General features: G+C 44.2%; 1 protein-coding gene across 1 annotated transcript in view; it reads left to right on the top strand.

Annotated features, from left to right (window-relative positions):
* Positions 1 to 20,158, top strand: part of SMURF1 (SMAD specific E3 ubiquitin protein ligase 1) — a 1,020,511-nt gene extending 1,000,353 nt beyond the window's left edge. The window contains exon 18 of the mRNA XM_069645560.1: positions 9,578 to 20,158. Within this exon, the coding sequence (XP_069501661.1) occupies positions 9,578 to 9,677 (100 nt within the window). The 3' untranslated portion in view covers positions 9,678 to 20,158. The remainder of the gene's footprint in view (positions 1 to 9,577) is intronic.
* Positions 20,159 to 20,981: the final 823 nt, after the last annotated feature.

The following is a 20,981-nucleotide window of genomic DNA, read 5'->3' as shown; positions in this document are numbered from 1 at the left end:
GAACCTGTTCGGATTTGTGAAAAGGCCTGTTTGTGAGGATGTCTACCTCGTCTTTAACCCCGCGTCCGGGCTTCAAAAAATGCAGGGACTGTGGGTCCAAGATGTCGGTAACTGACTCGCACGACGCCTGCCTCTGGTGCCTCGGGGAGGCCCTCGACACGGACGACTGTCGACTGCCAGTCGCTCACAGCCAAGGCCTTGCGGGAGCGCAAGCAGAAGTTGTCGGTAGGTAGGGTGTCTAAGCCCCGGAAGTCGAGGTCTGCAGGGCTTTCGACGGGTGATTCGAGAGGCAACTCTCCGCGTCATCGTCGGAGGTCCAGTGGGTCTCCTTCCAGGAGTCGGTCTCGCCACTCCTCTGCCTCTTCGAGGCATTCCAGGAAGCGCCGGCATCGGTCGCCTTCCCCGTCCTCTTCCGAGGACTCCGCCCGTCGGCGGGTCGCTTGTCCCACCATGCAAGCGAAACCGGAGGAATGGGTTTCCTTCGGGAAGATGTTAGCGATTCTTGAATCGCGGGGCACCGGTCCGTCCGCGCCTCCGAGTGGGGTCAGTTGGGGTCGGTTGTGATCGGTCGAGAGACACCGCTCGCACGCCTTCGGGCTCGGGTGGTCGGCACAGTTCGCGGGAGAGGTCCCGCTCGGACAAGGGTAACCGTTCTCACCATGCCCGTTCCAGGTCCCGGTCCTCGACGCGCTCAAGACCGCGTGATCCTGTGCAGTCTTCGAGGAAGACGTCGACGCCTGTGGTGCCAAGGTAGTCGACGGCCTCTCTCGAGGCTCTGCCTCCGAGGGCGTCGTCGACGCTGTCAGCGCCTAGGTCATCGAAGGACACGCTCGGAGCTCTGGCTTCGAGGTCTGTGTCGACGCCGTCGATGCTGGCAGCGCTGCGGCTGACGTCGATGCCGATTCACTTGATGAGATTCTCTCAACGCCGGCGCCGATTCGTTCGGCGCCCTCGACGCCTTTCGAGGCGGTGGTGTTGGAGGGGCCCCGTGGCACGGGGGAAGCCCCTAGAAAGGCTCTGGCTAAGGTCAGGCATAAATTTGGTCCCCAGGGGCCTTCCTCTCACCGCCTGGAGTACATTTCAGAGGTTGATGAGGGCTCTGATGAGGGCTTGGTCCCGGGTACGGTGCCAGATGAGCTTCTCTCGGGCCATAGCCAATTTGAAGACCTGAGGCAGTCACGGCATGATGCCAGTGGACTGGACACCTCTCCGGAGGTGGAGTTTTGTAGGCCACAGCCTGGCACTAATACCGATTCTTCGTACCGGTGCCTTATGTCTCGGGTCACCGAGTACTTGGGATGGTCGGCTCCCCCAGGGGAGTTTGTTCAGGATGATCTTACGGACATCCTCTATCTTGGTCCCCCCACTGACCCGGTACTGCCGTTTCATATGGCTCTGCAGAGAAGGGTGGCGGCGGGTTGGACTACTCGGGAGAGTCTCCCGGCAGTGGGCAAGTCTTTGTCGCGAAAATACTGTCCAGCCAGTAGCGACCCCTGCTACTTGTCCAAGCACCCAACTCCGAAGAGTTTGGTGGTGCAGGCGGCTACGGCCCCGGCAAAGCAGGCGTCGTATCCTAACATCCCTCCGGATAGGGACGACAAATGTTTTGATGGCTGGGCGAAGAAAGTGTCTTCTTCAGGGGGTATGGCGCTTCAGGCGGCCAACTCCGTATGTGCCTTGTCTCGTTTCACACACACTCTGTGGAACTGTGTTGCATTAGCGGCTGAACATATTCCCGAAGGGGACGAACGGGATGGTTTCCTTGCTATGGTCCAGGATGGCAAGGATGCCATGTGAGAGGCCGTCCAGTCGGGTTTGGACATGGCAGATTGTGTCATCCAGTCCATGGCGGCAAGCACCGTAATACGCAGGTTTGCGTGGTTGCGGAAGTCGGGATTCGCTCCTGATGTGCAGTCACGGCTCCTCAACATGCCCTTTGACGGTGAAAATCTTTTTGGCAGCAAGGCTGACGAGAGCCTTGAGAGGTTGCAGACCTCCAAAGCTGCAGCGAAGTCGTTGGGCGCTGCAGTTCAACAACCTCTGCCTTTTCGTCCTAGGGGACAACAATGGAGGTGAGGTTCCTTTTGTTATTACTCATCCTTCAGTAAAGCGAGAGGAGCTGTCAGTCAAAGAGGCCACCGTAGGAGTACCAGAGGTGGAAAACGGGGTACTCGAGGTGCCAAAGCCACTCGGGCAGTTGCCTCTTTGCCCTCAGGCAACGCCGCTACCACTCAGTCAGGAGGCCATGTCCCATGGTTCGCCGGTTGGGGGAAGGCTGGCGCAGCATCTTGTAGAATGGCGTGCCATTACTTTGGATGTGTGGGTTCTGGAGATCATAACCCACGGCTACTGTCTTCCCTTTCGGCAGAGGTCTCACGACAATCCACCTGGGAACCTCTCTTTGAAGAGTCCGGATCCGCTCCTTGCGCAGGAAATTCAAGCCCTGCTGGAGAAAGGCACTATAGAACTGGTGCCTGTAGCGGAGAGGAACAAGCGATGGTATTCCCCTTATTTTTTGATTTCGAAGAAAGACGGGGGATTGAGACCCATCATGGACTTGCGCGGTTTGAACAAACTCCTCCAGAAGGACAAGTTCAAGATGGTTACTCTCTCAAGTCCTCCAGGCCCTTCAACTTCAGGACTGGTTAGTGTCTCTTGACCTCAAGGACGCTTACTGCCATGTGCCGATCCCTCCCAAGCACAAGAAGTACCTGAGGCTTGCGGTTGGCGACTCGCACTTTCAGTTTCGGGTCCTGCCGTTCGGATTGACCTCCGCCCCGAGGGTTTTCACCAAGCTCATGGTGGTGGTGGCAGCGCATATCAGGAAAGGGGGGATTCACGTCTACCCCTACCTGGACGATTGGTTGATAAGGGGGAGCTCTCCCAAGCAAGTCCTGGATCATCTGTCCGTCACCTGCCACTCCCTTCACAAGCTGGGTTTCTCCCTCAATTTAAAGAAGTCCCATTTGACGCCAACACAGCGGCTCCAATACATCAGAGCAGTGCTCGATACATCCCTGGGGCTGTGTTTTCCTCCCCAGGTGAGGGCTCTTCACATTCAGCAGATGGTGCACAAGTTTCAACTTGCCCAGATGCTCCCAGCGTTCGAGTTCTTGAGGTTGCTCGGCCTCATGACATCCTGCATTCTTCTGGTGCCAGAGGCTCGGCTGCGGATGAGATCTTTGCAGTGGGCACTCAAGATGCAGTGGTCGCAATCTTCTGGCAGGATGTCGGACCATGTTCAGGTTCCGCCCTCGGTCGCCCAGGACCTTCTATGGTGGCCCGTCGAAGGCAATCTGATGAAGGGGGCACTGTTTTGGCTTCCCTGGCTGGAGGTGACGATCGTGACGGACGCATCCCTCACGAGATGGGGAGCTCATGCCAACGAGTTGACAGTTAGCTGTCGTTGGTCTCCGTCGGAGTCCAGACTCCATATCAATCTGTTGGAGCTGAGGGCCGTCAGGCTAGCCCTGAAGGCTTTTCTGCCGACTGTGCGAGGAAAGGGTGTCCTGATCCTGACGGACAACACAGTGGCCATGCACTACCTCCACAAAAAGGGGGGGCATGGTCACTTCCTCTGTGTAGGGAGGCGATGCAGCTCGAGTTCTGGGCCATCCAGCAGGAAGTTTGGATCTCGGCTGTTCATCTGGCCGGAGACGACAACGAGACGGCGGACACTCTGAGCAGGCAGAGCACGATCTCTCAAGAGTGGGAGCTGGCTCAGGAGATTCTCCTGGAGATCTTTGCCCTTTGGGGGACCCCTCAAGTGGATCTCTTCGCCTCCAGTGTCAACCGGAAGTGCAAAAGGTTCTGCTCGTGGGAATTTCCTCCAAAAGGAGCCTTAGGAGACGCGTTCATGGTGGAGTGGTCATTCCCACTGCTGTACGCGTTTCCTCCAGTCCCCGTCATCCCGCAAGTACTGCAGAGGTTACGGAGGTTCGGTTCCCGGATGATCCTCATTGCTCCGGCGTGGGCCCGGAGGACGTGGTACCCGGACCTTCTCGACTTGTCCATCTGCCCTCCACGTCGTCTTCCCTGCCGAGACGATCTGCTCTCACGGGAGGGGGGGTCAGGTTCTCCATCCAGAGGTCAGATCCCTCAACCTTCACGCTTGGCTTCTGAAAGGTTGAGGTATAAGGATTGGGACCTCCCTGAAGACGTGTTGGAGGTGTTGCTCTCGGCCAGACGGCCGGCAACAAAGTCTCTGTACCGTTGCCATTAGTGTAAATTCTGCGACTGGTGCAGAGTTAAGAATGTGGATCCTTTTGAATGTGACATTCCCAGGTTCTGTCTTTTTTGCTTTCTTTGGCCCACAGGGGCTTGCAAGTGGGTGCCATTAAAGGTTACCTGGCGGCGCTGTCCATATTTAAGCGCTCGTCTGAAGAATGTTCCCATTTTAAGATTCCTTTAATTTCTCAGTTTTTGAAAGGGCTCACTAATGTGTTCCCTCCGTCACCTTTTCTGGTGCCCGGTTGGGATTTTAACCTTGTTCTTAAGTTTCTTATGGGTGCTCCGTTTGAGCCTTTGCATTCTTGCCCTTTGAGACTGTTATCTCTTAAAACTGTGTTTTTGGTTGCGGTTACTTCCGCTCGCAGAGTGAGTGAGTTACAGGCACTTTCAGTTAAGCCACCCTTCACTGTGTTTCATAAGGACAGGGTTGTCCTTCGAGTTCGTCCTTCCTTTCTTCCGAAGGTGGTTTCGGAATTTCATTTGGGCCAGAAAGTTGTTCTTCCGGCATTCTATCCTCCTCCGCAACCTGGTAAGGAAGAGGAGAGGCTCCATCGGCTTGATCCTAGGAGAGCATTGAGGTTTTATATTTCACGCATGTCCCGGGTCAGAGTGGACGATCAACTCTTCATTGGTTACGCTGGAAAGCGTTTGGGACAAGCTGTGACGAAACAGACTTTGTCTCGGATTATTTTGGGTATCTCCGAGTGTTACCGCTTGGTGGGTAAGGACCCACCGGCTGGCTTGCGGGCCCATTCTACCAGGGGTATTTCTGCATCTACTGCCCTACCGAGGGGTGTTCCTATTCGTAACATCTGTGATGCAGCCACCTGGGCTTCTGTACATACTTTTGTACGTCACTACTCCCTCAATTCCACCCAAGGACAGGAATCTGGCCTTTGGCAAGGCAGTCCTTTATTCCGCAATTTGATTGGGCATGCTAAATTTGTGTTCTAAATTCTTTTCCCACCTCCTTGCTTTGGTACTGCTTTGGGAGTTTGTCAAAGATATGGAATACGTCGGAGGACCCAATCCTCTCGAAGAACAAGTTGCTCTCTTACCTGGTAACGTTCTTTCGTTGGGATGGTCCGACGACGTATTCCATATCGCTCCCTCCCTTCCCCGTTGCAGAATTTCTTATACGATTGCAGCTTACGTTTCCGCAAGGCCTTGTGTGTCTGACTGGCAGAAGACTGGTGTCACACGTACTGGGGGAAAAAACTACAACTGAGGCTACGGGCGTCATGCGTCCTACTTATCACATTGGGTGACGTTGGCCGTCGGAGGAGGTCCTCGGGGACGGCGCATCGACGTCATCAACGTAGGACGCAGACGCCAAAAATGTTTCCAAAGCAGCACAGCTGTGGTGATTACTGTCAAAGATATGGAATACGTCATCGGACCATCCCATCAAAAGAACGTTACCAGGTAAGAGAGTAACTTGTTCTTCTTATGCTTGTATCTGCTTAGATTCACATGCAACCCACCCTTCCTTCCACTTAGAGAGAAGGTGCATGGAAGCTTTGAGCTTGGATACAACTGTACTCACGCTACAACTCATGTCAGAAAAATAACAATCTGAGGGAAATCGACATGTGAGGGATCATGGGTACCGTGGACGTCACACTAGAGCTAGTATTACTGGCACGCCCTGTCGACGTCCCTTTTCGAGTTTCGAAAAAAAAGCAATACTCTGCAGCTTCCACTAGATATTGGCCTATGCACATCATATGAATCTAAGCAGATACAAGCATCAGAAATATGATTACGGTGAGTAATGCATCCCATATATCTCTACCCTATAGTTAAGGTGAGTCAGACTCCCATAGGAACCCCTCAAAATTCTTTTGTTAATAACTTTTGATTTAAGTAATGGGGCCTCATTCTGAGTCCGGCGGTAGCCATGCCGGTAAATACCAGCATGGCTGCCGCCGAAGTCATGAATTTACCGGCAATGAGCAATTACTGGGGCATTCTGGCCCCAGTAATTACCAATTCCGGGAGCCGGTAGTACTTGCTACCCCTTCCCATTTGAACATGTAGGTCTGCTCGCGGCTACCGTTCCGCCCGCCAGGTCAGACCTTGCGGTTGTAAAGGCTCCCGCGAGCAGACCTCGTAGTTTGTCCGGTAACAATGGTATCGGCACCGTTGTTACCGGACCGGGAAACTTGGAATGATGCCCACAGATTTGACTGAAATTGCGAAAGTGAATAAATAAGTTATTAAAAAGACAAAAAAAAGTTTTGCCAAAGCGCACAGCCCAAAACATGCCAGACCGATTTGGACCAGGTCTGAAACAATACAGGCAGAAAGCGTTGACTCGCGTTCCATGCGTGGTTTGGGGTTATTCCGTGCAGTAGTCAAATATTTGATGGCCCCTTCTCAAAAATGGTTGGTTAGATTTCCCATGGTGCATTGCAGGATCATGGATTTCAGAAATGGAAAAAGCTGCCATCTTATTTTTCTATTGAATCGAGAGATATTCAATGTTATGGGAAAATGAAACGCAGTAAAAAAGCTATTTGCAGGTCAGAAAACATGCAAATGCCATCAGCTAGAGGTGGGGGGAGGGTGGCAAGAGAAGTGAAATTTGGGAGTTGGACGGGGTCCAGCGCCCGAGTTTGCAACATGAAGCTTTCAGTAGCCTTGGCTGTAGCTGCGAATAGCCGACATCTCAATGCAAACTGCGTCACAGAAAGAGTGTGTTGTGGGGGGAAGGAGGGGAGAGGGCAGGGAAGGTGAGGAGGCCATGTGGGAGTGGGGGTAGCTGGCACTGCTGGGGGGGGGGGGTCAGGGGCACTTGGTGAGGGCCGGGGGGGAAGCATTTTTTACCTTCCATTTTCCAGTATTCATGGCTATATTCGAGACAACATAGGACTACGGCTAGCCAGGGGGGGTGAAAAATCCTGGTCTATGGCCAGTACCACGTTTGCCATCCAGTTCTCCCATCAATGCATTAACCAGGACAGACCCTGCTTAGCTTCAAAGTGAGGCAGGGGCCAGCCTCCTGAGGCCATGTTGCCCGATAAATGAGCCAGTTCCAAGACCCCTTAGATGAATGGGTCAGGCCATTTCCTTGCTCTGAAGCTAAGCAGGGTCAGTCCTGGTTACTGCATGGATGGGTGACCGAATGGACGTCCACTTTTAAAAAAAAATCTTGCTACTGTCAGTCCTCGAAAGTTTTGCACTCAGACCATTTTTTGCCTTTTGCTGAATTGCATTCTGGTATGTGTAGTCTCCCAGTCAATTTTTATTTTTTACAGCAACAGTAAGTTTGTCATCCCTGCAGTAACTGGGACGGACACTGGTTAGCTTCAAAGTGAGGAAGGGGTCAGCCCCCGAAGGCAATGTTGCCTAATTAGCCCACCGTGGGCTTGTGTTTTCTTCGTTACTATCTCATAACACACTAAGAAAACACATGCCATCCGCTTTTCTTTTTAAACCGTGCTGTCAATCCTTGAAAGTTTTGCACTTGGAGACCATTTTTTTGCCTTTTGCTTAATTGCATTCTGGTATTTGTACAGGGACGTCATTTCACCAAAATTCCAGGGGTAGCGGAAGTGACATCACATGACCCTTGACCCCCTGATGACATCACAGGAAGTGATGTCATTTGACCCCACCCCGAAGTGATATCGCGACCTTTCACCCGTTGACAAAACAGGAAGTGGCATCATATAATAGCATTGTACACTACGAAAAATATGGTTACAATATCACTATAATGTGATGTCCATTTCATGCAAGAATTTTTTTATTATTTTTTTTTTTTACAGAGGTCGCCAGGGAGAACCCAGAGGTCGCAAGGGAGACCTCAGGGGGGTCACAGTTGCGACCTCTGGCGACCCCTAAATGACGTCCCTGTATTTGTGGTATCTTTTATAAAGCAGAGTATTGTTGAAAGGCAGACATGAGGGTGAGGAGGGGAAATGAGGGCAAGTAAGTCATTAGTATTTGCCCACGATGTGGCAAGAGAGTTTGTAATCCTGGACACTGGTGCATTTATTCTCCCCTGATTGTGGCTGCTTTTCAGGTCACAAGTAAAGACGACATGTGGGTGAAGTCCGTACCTTTTTTCAGAGGGCGGACGCAACACGTTTTTTTTCTTTTTGGTTGGCAAACTTGCTTGTTTATTTGGCTACCAGGATTTTACTCAGGTAGTCATGTTCCCAGTGCAGACGCTTGACCACAAGACCACAAGCACTTGTTTTGTATTGAGATTTTGTTTACCAGGGAATATTTCACGACAGATTGCTGGCTTTAAAAGGTGAGCACCTTTTATACTTTGCCAGCATATTTATTGGAACATTTCCTCTCTCGGGTTATTTTTCTGGTGTTAATTACTTTTTTAAAAAGGTGAATGCTATTTTGTCTTGCCACTTTCTTCTAAGGGTAAGGTCAAATGAACTACATTTGTATATTTCAATTTAAGATATATGTTCACTTACTCTGTATATTCATGGGTGCTAGGTTTCTATTTTCGCTATGGGTGTAGAAAGTACCTGGGCATATGTAATTTTTTCAGCCGGTTTTTTTCCCCAATTCCATTCTGCTTAAATGTGTTTAGTTTGGGTTGTGTGATGTATCACAAGTCACCAAGAGACTGGCCAGAAATCAAGGCGCTTGGAGCATGCTGCTTAACCAAAGTGTGTGGTCTATGGCAAATAATTGAATCTCACTGTGCATTGGCCATGGCCAAAGGTCGCAAAGTTAAGGTGGCTTTAGCTGAATTTCAGGGTTTTTGTTGCGTTAAATTCTTAAATTCTCACCTTAACGTCCCTGCAACTAAGGTTTTTTCCTTGAATATAAATATATATATTTTTTTAACGTCCTACTCGAGAGCGGATATAGGCTGCCGAGGGACGATTCAACAGGACCCACCGATGTGAAAAAATGTTGCTGAAGCAGATGACGCTGATTGGAGTATATCAAAGATGAGGAATATGTGGGGGGGAACATTCAGTCTTAAAAACATTACCTGGGGTAAGTAATTTGTTATTCTAAAGGATTTCTATTTCCCCTTGGATTCCACAGCCTTCCAAGCTACCCCTTTTGTGAAGAGCTTGGAACCGCTTGCAGCTGTGAAAATCCTCAGCAGATGAGTTCTGGGAAAGCGAAGTGCATCTGAGGCCTTTGGGCCACAACCTTGTGGATCTGTGTTGTGGCCCGCGGCAGCTGAAAATATTTCCAAAGCCAAACTGATTCTGTAGTGTGTATTTTCAAGATCAGGAATTTGTGTAAATAATCCATCAGAAAAATTACTAAGTCATTTGTTCTTTCTTTTAATCAAGTACAGTTGACAAATGAAATCCTTAACAAATTGAATAACTATTGTATTCTTTTTTTCCAGCTTTAACCGAATCGATATTCCGCCTTATGAGTCGTATGAAAAGCTTTATGAGAAGCTGTTGACAGCTGTAGAGGAAACATGTGGTTTTGCAGTCGAGTGAAGAGGCCACCAACATAAATGGATGCTAGCTATTTAACCACAAACTGATGAACGAACTCAACAAAGTTTGTGAGATTTTCTGCACATCGATTTGGATGCATCTAAACACTAAGGATCGTGCGATATTCCTTTGGATGGTCGTGGGGGGTGGGGGGGTTCTACCTTTTTGTACGGAGCGCCTTTCACGTGATTTCCACCCGTTATCACCTTTGTCAATACATTTTGTACGGCACAGATATTTCCAGCAGAGCGCATAATTTAACTTTGCTTAAACTGTTAAGCCGTTCTGTGGAGGGGCCTCAGATCTAAGGTCTGAGTGCATATAATCATTTTAAGCTGCAGTGTTTGGAGGATTTGCAACTGGGAGAGACACCTGTGGATGTCCTGTCGTAAAGTTAGCTCAGCACCAGAGGAACTTAGACTACACTATACGTGACTTGCTGTGAATGGGAGCTTTTCGTGATTGATACATGGATTTTTTGTCTACATAATCTGCAGATAAGGTGAAGTTTAGAGAAACAAACACCACCTGAAACATACGACCTTCGCAGTTGCTCCAGCTAAAGAAATCACTTGGTAAAAGAAAGACTTTTTTTTTTTATCATGGGTGCGCTGAAAGGATATGCTTTTCCTGCTCCTGGTTGAAATCATTGTTTTGCACATTGGAAGAGTCTTGTTTTCGCATGCAGGTCTTATTTTCCGTGCAATATATGCAGATTTAGATGCATTAATACGTACAAAAAGAAATGTTTTTTGCACGGACCTTTGATGTGGGAAGGGAATCTGAAACCTACAACTAATAAGGAAAAAAACTAAGCAAAGGAATACGTTGCAAAGCTGTGATTTCTGTGACATTTCACTTAATTACAAGATTTTACTAGGAAATTGCTAAAAGCTAAACTTATGAGAACCAAGTTCTATTCCTGTATAATCGCGTCGATCTTTGGTTTTGGATTTATTTGGGGGAGGTGTTGAGGGACAGTTAAATCCAAGGCAGCCGCTACGAAGCGCAAAAAATACCATAGTGCCATGTGTGGCTTCCGTTTTCAGATGTGCAGCTTTTCTCAAAGATTGGTGTCCACATGGAAACGAACCGTTGAGTGCATCTGTCATTAACAAAGATGGCTGTGTAATTTGCACAAATTGGATTTTTTACACAATAACATGACCTGAGGACTTGGTGAGACTGCATTTTTATGCACTTCACGAATACTGACTTACTTAGTGTTTTCTGATTATTTGTTATTTTGCAAGTCTGATTGAAAGCTACTAATCAGCTGTACCGTTTTTCAACTAAGTGCAAGGTAGGACGTTCATATAGCAATTGCTCAATCTACTTGAATATTTCTGTTGGTATGCTATGAACACTTTACTGGTGAGAACCTGTTTGTCCCCATGTTTCTTCCTATGGAAGTAATTCTTTTTAAACTTACAAACTATTCATTTTTTCATTAACTCTGCATTTATCAATCCCTAAATATGCTGACTAGAGGAACCCATTACATGACCATTTAAATAGGGTTGAAACTATTACCTCTATGAGCGGGTGACTTTTAATCACACAGTTTTTTGTTATGGCCAATCTTGTTCATTATTCATATAGTAATGGTTATTCTGATATTGTGAAAAATGTCGTAAGTTTCCTATCATGAGTTTCTTTTCATTTTAGTATCTTCACGACAACCCTGTTTTTTTTTTTTTTTTTTTTAAACTAGACATTTGTTTACTCGTTGGCCTCCCAACAAGACTAGCAACTACCATACATGTTCTTGTGCTCATGCAATGTAGGGTAGAGTTGTGGTCACACAAACGTGACTGATTTGTTTATTACGGTTGCCTAATTATACTAAAGAATGTTGCAATTTTGTAAAGATGTATTTTACGTGTTTTAGTTATTCACCACAGGGAGAAATGAAATTAATATGGCTGTAGTGACTATTCGTATTAGACCGTCTTCCTGTGTGTTTTAGCTTTATTGCTAATCTGTTGAGCCTGTGTTCACAAACACCATTGTGGAATAACCACAGCACTACATGACCAGTGTTCATCAAGCTGAAGTGATCTCATGGGTTATGGCAAACCCATCCTGGGTTGACTGTCCAAAGCTAGACTTATGTAGAAAGTCATTCTTCACTTTTGCCCTTCAAATGTATTTTACAAAAGTGTAAAAGGGGACCTTAAATGGGAGCTTAAGATGGCAACTTAACTTCCTACAACCCGTCTTACACCACCAAATATTTTTCCATGTGGTCAACCAAAACCCATTCCCCGAGTCTGGCATGGTCTAGTTTAAGAAGCCAAAACCTAATTGGAGAACATTTTGCAATTAACCCTATGTTAATATGTACTTGTTATTATTTCATATTAATGTTTGACCGAAACCTATAGCATTTTAATTTTTTTCTGTTGGACAAATGCTTGATTTTCTTCTGATACTAATGTATGGTGACATTTTGGTGACTTCTGCTAGAGAATTGTATTTTTGTTTTCATGTGATTAGCTGAATGTCTGTATAGTATACATCTTTCAAACTAAAGGTGGTATAATGCATGAGAAAAGTGGCAACTGTATGATATCTGATTTGTTTGGGATGGAGGTCTTGGTTGAAGTGTTCAGCGCTAGAATTCCTTTTTAGAATGCAGTAGCGATTGAGGATATTTCACCCTTTTCCATGATGAATCTCTAGATGTGCGTGAACAGTTGAAATGACCATCTTGTTGGATTGGTTTGGTGGCATGATAGGAGTCTTATTTGTGTTCTTTCCCATGCATGAACATGAGGCATGCTGATCATCTAAGTGCTTTGGAAAATCCCCACCAACAGCTGTGCTCTGGTAGCCCCAGAAATACTTGTGTGCACATTATGCACCTGTGTTATCAATTTAAATGTTAAACTTTAACAACTTGTTTGCAAGTAGATGTGTTGGTCTATTTTTGATTACAAATCTGTTCATCCAAGCACCCTTAAAGGTTTTCTTAATTCTACCATTCTTATGAGCTGGCTGGGGCATGAACGTCCGTATACAAGTAGATGGTAATCACTGTATGTAAATTTGCTTTGCTAAAAATGACATTCTGCGACAAAGGGTCTCTTATATTTTGTTTCTGTGATTGATTTGGTGATTTACATAAAACCTACAAGGTTTCTTTAAACAGCAAGCAGGGAAAGCATAATTCATATTTTAACCGAACATTTTCCTAAATGTGTTCATTTTAATGCAACTATCTTGAAATAATACTAGCCAGTGGCATTTTTTTAAAGATTTTGCCAAGACCCGAGGTATGGGTACTAGTTGCAAAGTGTTCGGTGACTCCAAGGTTGTCATTGTGCACCTTGTGCCATACCTCGTACATTTTGTGCTATTTTGATACTTCTCTGGTTCCAGTCCTTCAGATTTTCTTTTTATAGATCACGGTTTGCATTAAAGCACCATTGTATACTGAAGTTAATACTAATACTAATGCTAGTTCAGCATGATTATGGAAGTAGGAAATAATTTCCAGACACTGAACGTGATGCCAACCTTTAAGGAGACCTTCCTCTGATTAATGTTAAACTAGCTTTCGTATACAACCTCATTAGAATTGTGATTCAATGTCTGTGGCTTTCTAAGAGGAAGCGGAAATTGATACAAAAGATTGTGCATGGAGGGCATCCTTGTTTTCATGCAAATTGCATTTTAATTGAGCCCATGTCAAACCCAAATTTACAGTTCAGAAAGATGCATTTCCCACTTGGTCAAGTTTCCTATCTATTTTAAATGCTTTTGCATGGCATTTCTCTGATTTCCATTCAATTTTCAATACAGAATTTATTATGAAACTTGATCAAACGGTGCATGAACTGTGCATTGCTGTTTCACCTACTCTTCCCGACTGATGCTTTTGGATCTGTACATTTCATTTGCTCACCTCTATTCTGACCAAAAGAAAGGCTTTCTCCTCATGTTGACACATGGGTATTGGTCTTCTGCAGACCAATGTACAATGTTTCTTTCCACTGACTGGTCTTGGTAATCCTGCTCAACATAACCTATTGAGAGAAGAGTGTGAAGGGTACTACATGATTTCATTGACCAAAATCACTCAGTGAGTGGTCATTTACTTCATGATAGATACTTTGTGGCATTTCTTTCAGTTTTATTTTACTTTAATGGGGCTCCACCATACCCCTACCAGTCCCTTACCCACCTCATTATACACCCTACCCCTCAACATAAACCGGACTATTTTACCGCCACAAAGGGATTACCACAAAATTATTTAGCACTCCATAATTTGTCTATGAAACCGTTCGGAGTTTAGAAAAGCACCTGCTAATGGGGCTAAAGCTTCATTACACCCTTGTTTGATCATACTACGGGCTGTCAAACTTTGGCTGACTACAATTGCCAATTTTATTTTTTGTTCACTCTTTTGAAATTAACCTGCCATGGAAAATAGTTTCCCATACAGTACAGTCATCACGGAATGCCAACCAAATTGTTAAAAACTTTTCCGGGTGATTCCTAGAATGATGATCATGTCATTAGGTAAGTCGTGGGCCAAGAATCTCAACATTCAAGTTTTAATCTTTAGACTGCAAACCGTTCTAATAAGGAGTTTGGCTGCTCGAAATGGCACAATGTGTAGATTCAGAAAGATGTAAACTTTGCAAATGACTTCATAATTTGTGTGGTCTTCTCAACTGGACTAATCCGTCTACATGCATGATGTTCACACCAATTGCTGTGCATACCTTCATAGCCATTGCAACCACTCCTTACTGGCTGACAGTGTAGATTTTGTTTTACCAGTAGTTTGCTTTGGAGGCATTCATCATTGAGAAAACATAATTCCATTCATGGGGTCTCTTCCATTTCTGTGCTTCCTATAGCGATCATTTTTTTGCCAAACATCAGGTGGCCTTTCAGAATGGAGTACCTGCCCCACACTAGGAGTTGGAACACGTATTTTGGATGAGCCTAGTTATTGGTCTTATTTTCCCTTTAAAGCATGACAAATATGTTCAGTGTGGCATGCTGCTCCTTGAGAGGATTGATCGTTAAGATCAACAGATTGTTAAAATAAGCCTTTCTGCTTTTGATGCATAAATATGCATGACTTGTTTCTGGATGCAAAGAGCACATTCAGTAACTAGATTAATAAGCACAGGCTTGGCTTTTCCTCAGCCTGATTGGCACCCCGGATTTGGTTTCATGTAGGTCCAATTACACTGACATATCTAGCACAATAACCAACAACCCTTTAGAGTTGAGGCGGAGTAAAACCTTTGCTAAATATTTTTTAGCTTGGTCGTCTTTACACTTTAAAAGGATAGAAAATACCCTGATGTTTCAAACTGATGTGGTACAACTTATTTTTGTGGCTATTTAACCACAGTTTTTTCACAGCATTTTATTAAGGGGGCAAGCCCTCGTGCCCTTTGTCATCATCCCTTCTATCCCCCCGCCCCCTTTAACCGGCTGCCTTAAATTCCATTTGGGACAATACACCTTTCCCACCCAGTTTAACAAATGTTGTGGGTCAAAGGCTGTGGTAACCTGGGCAGGTAATGTTTTGCACTTCCATCCTCCCTATCCGAGGCGCTGCTTCATCAGTGTCCACTGTTGAGGCTGAGGCCACAGTAGGATTCTCTTCTCATTTCTCTGTTCATATTCGAGTAACTGTTTTGTCACCTTATTCTGACATCTCTACTTCATGTAGGAGGAGCTGATATTTTCCAGTAAGGTGTCTGGGTAATACAAAAGCAGAAACACATCAACACTGTTACAGATTTCATTCTCAACTGACTCCTCTCTATAAAGTTTCTGCTCAAACATGTTCTGAAGTAAAAGGGCTTGCAAAGTGCATTTTCTGCTTAAATCCACTTTGTAATTTTAATCTAGGCATACCTTTGTAGTTGTGGACCTTTTTGTGATCTGAAATAATGCATTTTCCTGTGGTACTACATTTTGGGGGTGGCGACGTTCTAATAGTGGTTGGGTTGATCGCGGCACACGTTAGTCATTTATTCTTGTTTGCAGAGTAGTGGGTAATTATTTGCTCTTTGTTTATTTGGACATGAATTGCTGATTGCCTTGTCTAGTTAGTGATGCCCTTGGCTACCTATGGTCAATGTGTGAAGTTCCATCTTGCCATGACCCTTCAACCAAAATCTCTGCTGCCGAAACTCTACTTTTGCATTTGAAGACAATGCTACCCTGCCATCTTTCTTCTCAATACTTGGACCTAATAGTTTTGTTCCATCTGAGCTCATTTGATTAACCCAATCTCTGGTATAATCGTGATAGCTACGAAGTGCTCCACCTGAACAGTCCTCCAACCTTTTTTGGTCAAACTATGCTAAACCAATCAGAATAGTAAAATTGCTCTGCACTTTATCCATCTATTCATTGCTTACCTCTCTGCCCTTTTTGGTTTTTGTGAAGCCCATCTAAGTTCGAAGTGACCAATCTATCCTAGGTTAGGCACAAAGTGGTCACTCATCGAGGCCACATAATACCCTTTGAAGTGTATGAAATGTTATGGTTGTTTATCGAGAAGTGTTTTTCAATGGTGGGTTGAGTTGATGAGCGTTGCTCAATTGTTTTTGCTTGACTCCATAAACCCTGTCCACCAATTGTGTCCGGGAACGCTCTTAAATTTTGTGTTTATGATCTAGGGAGCTATTTTGGGTTAGACCCAATGCATTAAGTAATTGACCAGTGCAATGTTTTATAACCACTTCATAGTAACTTTGATTCTGTACAAAAGTGTATTTCAAGAGGTGCGACTGCTTTAGGGCTGAGCATTGCCAAAAATTAAGTAACATTCTTTACCAAACGTAGTACAGAACTTTGTCACTATTTCACCTTAAACAATCCCACAATCAGTTTCTCTCAAACAGTCAAGCAATGCATAGTGGTGGCTATGGCAAGTATGTACAGGCAATTAGATTTACAGTCTATACGATTCTGACCATGCCCTCTGTCAGACGTCTTCAGATGAGTAAATGGAGGAATCCCTCAGGGTGCCTGTTTTTTAGTGCACGCCCCTGAACCTGGCACAGCTTCTGATCAGTTTAAGTATGATTAAATCAAATGTTAAACCTACCCCTTGGGGGATAGCAATGTGTTTTAGTCTGCATTACGTTGATAGTTGAATCCTTCCTCTGCCTATATCCCAGATAGCAAAGCTGTGTTTTTTGCAGTTACTAGCATTTTACCAAAGTGCATAGTTTCTGAAGTCCGGGTGCTTCTTGCCTGTCTCTACACCAGGGTTTGCATGTTATGTTCTCTCAAGTAAAGGTACTTTAGTAGGCACATATGGACAAACTCCCTGCTTGCTTTACTCTTTCCAGCAGCAGCTAAATCAAGTGTCACATTTTTAACTTGAGGTTTGGTGGTTGTTCTGTCTGAAGTCTTTGATCATTGCACTTGATTGAAAAATGTCTGGTAAGTTACAATCCTTTTTAAAGTGACCTCTTGTTAGATCATCTTAGTCTCTATATGCATTGTTTAGGCAGCCTGTATTCCTGGTACCATGATAGTCCATCTGGTGCTCATTTGTGCTGCCCAGTTTAATTGTTGCTTCAGAATAATTAGCTTGTGGCTTCATAAGATAGATTTTTAAAACCAGCAACAATTCTTATAGTGGAAATTCTTCTGCATTCGTATGCAGTCGGAAAAATACATTGTAAGAACTAGTTGATAAGCCAGTCATTATTTATTCAGAATTTTCCTTAATGTCCATGTTCTCAGCTTAAATTTGGGTGAGGTTTTACCTGTCAAGCTTTTCGTTCCAACTGGTATAATATCGTGAGAGGAGAGTGTAATTAATGGGGCACACTGCTATGTGTATTCCAGGTTAGGCATCTCCTTTAAATCTGTAAAGTTAACAAATTTAGCATGAATAGTTCTACGTGGTTCTAGATGTGATGTTGTTAAACTGATCCAGTGTTGCACAGATGGTTTTCGTGTTGTTTTAGTGAAGTGACTACCGCACTGAAAGGAGACCTGTTATTTTCAGATAATTTTATTACTTTTTTTTTTTTACTACAAATGCTTAAAAAGCCTTTAGGTTTTTCATATGTAGTGCTTTCTGCTGTGGCACATCATTACCTACTTGCCCAGCGTTCTCCCTCTTTGGGTTTCTAACTACCCAATTAATAGAAACTATTTCCACATACTGGAAACAGTTCACATAATTTGTGAATGGGCGTGTTGATGGTATGAGTATGTGTCCTCATAAAAGTGGTAGTTCGCCTTTCCCCAAGTGATAATGAAATTAATTCCAATTATTGTGGTTAGGACTGTTGTACGACTTTCCCCAACTGTTTGACAGTCAAAGATCTTTCAATTGTATATTGTCTGCTGCTAGGTTTTTTTCTTTTAGAGCCCATTTGTGCAATATACAAGGTAGTCACTTTATTTTCCAAGCTCACTTTACAGGATACCCTTTATCCACACGTACAATGTTACAATTTGCTCATATTCAAAATTATCGGGCCATACCATGTCTCATTTTAGATCATGCTTTTGAGATTGGTCATTGCTGCTTTTTTATCAGTATGTTACACAAAGTACCCCTTCACTATCTTTCTTACCCCCTTTCTCGCCCCAACTTCAGAGTTTATTTTGTACATGATGATGCACACAGTCTGTGAAAAGTAGAGGTGGTTGGCATTGAAAAGGCAATGAGTGAGCACATAACTCATACATATATTATAAAATCCAAAATGGCGAGCATATCCATGTGTTATGTTCCTTATTGTATTACATTAGTGGATCTTCACCTGGATCAAAGAGGCTCTTTCAACATTAGAAAATAATTATTTGTGAATTGGAGGAATAGGAGTGAGTAGGTTATAAATAGTGCCTGCATATAGCTCAACAGCCCACTGCGGCTGCTAGGTTACATTGCAGCATTTTTTAGAGTTGCACACGGATGAAATTAAAAAAGCAGTAGCTGGAAAGTGGAGTTGCAGTGTGGCAAAAAGGCCCCTTTTTTGGATCCAATTATTTTAACGGGAATTGCAGTCATAGATATAAATATTTGTAAAATAGATGACATTCTTCTAATTCAATTAAATTTGTTTAATCTGTAGTTTTTTCTCTGAGCTCCCTTCGGTGCGAGGAGCAAGTGAGGGGCAACGTTTACTACAGAGCTCTGTGACCTGGCCCAGTACTTTACATTGTCCCAGGGTCCCTTAACCGTGAAGAACAGATCACATAGTATTAAAGTAGTAACTTTACATGCTCTCCTCTGTTCGTCTCATCATTTTTTTTTTGTTTTTTTCCAGGAACACCTGTGCTGCCTTAGTGAAATGTTTTTCCTTTCCCTGTTTTATGGAGGGGTTGGGTTTCATTTTCAGACTATTTAATATTGAAGTATTGACATCAGATTCTCAGTACCCTACAATACCAGCCATCTGAATATCAATTTTCTGCACAGTGGTAGCAGGACCCTTGTTAAAATGTTAGTTGAGGATTTGATAGTTGAGGCCTTTATTTATCTATCATAGATCATAATACTTGCATTCATTTAACATGGTTAACACAAGCTTTTTTCATAGCCCTTCTTTGAAGGGTTTCTACATGGAAGGGTTTAATGTAGTCAAATTATTTGTATTGGGGTTCATACATGCTTCTCCTGTAAAAACATATCATTGCAGCATGCAACCCTCTTTGTGATCTGAAGCGGTGTAAACTTTTCTGTGTACCAGTATGTGGTGGGACTGAGATACAGTGGTTACAAATGTGCAAAATGTTTTGGACAATCACATACATTGGATGGCTAGAGACATGGGTTCTGCAAGAACGGGCTATAAAACAATTAGATAACATGGAATTCCATATTTGTTAGTGTTTGTGGCACACATTTCACACATTGAATATTCTCACAAGCATTGGTTTAACAAGCCAAACTGGCCAATGTAGCTTGTGAATAGTATGGTAAAATCTCGCTCCCCCCCCGCCCCCAACACTGCCACCAAAGCAAATCCGCTAAATTGGCACATGGCCTTGAATACAACTTGTGAAGAATGTTGGGCCTTAATTCAGGTTTTCAAGGTTTGGGGGAGCAATTCCTTTCAACAGTAATTTATGTTGGACCTCTTCACCATTGCTTTTTTTCCCCCATGAGCACAAAGTATGAGTGGAAGATTTTTAGTGATCAGGTTCCATGTAATTGTTGCAGAAAGTTTATTTTGTGTTTTTGACCACTTTGTTTTTTTTTTAATTTATTGTTTTGTACGAACTTGATTTTTAAAAAAGAAAATATTGCTGCTATCCCTGTTTTCCTACCCACCATTTTATTGCATATTTCTTTGTGAACGTTGTACACTAATTTCTCATGTCTAAATCAAAGTATTTAACAAATACTGCTATTTAATATGTATATGGAACCAGCTGGAATAAAGTTTGATTGTATAGTAGGCTGGACCCAGGAGGTCATGTTCATATTTGTTACATATGCAATAAACTCACAACCTAATACCTTTGGTATTTGTCATTCGAGTGTTTGTGCTTTGTTCTTGATAGTTCATAGTACTCCAAAGCATTACTTGAAAACCAGTGCAGGTTTTAATAATGTTACCCAAGTAAGTCAGTGAAGTTATGCATAATTGCTTTAAAATCATGTCTGTGTCCACGCATTGATCTGTTCTGTCATAACCAGTTTTATGATACTGTTGGCTGTAACATCACCAGCCTGACAACTGAATGAGTATTTTTGTCATGGGCTTTTAGAAGGTGGGCATAGAATCTTTATTTTTTTTTATTTTAAGTCTGGAACTTTAAAACCCTTCACTTTTTTTACTGAGTTGATATATTCCATATTTAATCTCCAGCTAAGCCCTCTGCCAGCTCTCATCCGCTCACACAACCTTAACTGTGCAGACGATACGCAGATCATTTACAAAATCCCCAAGAGCCCAGCCTCGCCACCTTCCAACCTCACCTTTTGTCTCTTGGACTTCGACCAATGGATGACTAACTACCTGATCTTCAACCCGAGCATATCGGAGATCCTAACATGTGGCAAACCTGCACTGATTCCCTCAACCTTTACCATGGCTGGCTGCCCTTTGAATCCCACCTGCCCCCTCCACTTTTGTCAAAAATCTTGGATGCACCATGGACACAGACCTATCCCTCTCCAAGCAAATCAACTCTGTCTCCAGAACCTGCCTCTTCCACCTATGCATCCTAAAACAAATCTTTCCTTACCTCTATGGCCCTCAAAGAGTTTCTAAAATACTAGCCATTATCTCCTGCCTGGACTATGCTAACTCCCCCTCTATCTCGGCATCCCAGCGTGCCAGC

This window comes from Ambystoma mexicanum, chromosome 2p (assembly GCF_040938575.1).
Source record: "Ambystoma mexicanum isolate Mex_15411 chromosome 2p, UKY_AmexF1_1, whole genome shotgun sequence".
Lineage (NCBI taxonomy): Eukaryota > Metazoa > Chordata > Amphibia > Caudata > Ambystomatidae > Ambystoma > Ambystoma mexicanum.
The sequence above is the reverse complement of the archived record's forward strand: the minus strand, read 5'-3'. Positions and strand labels throughout refer to the sequence as shown.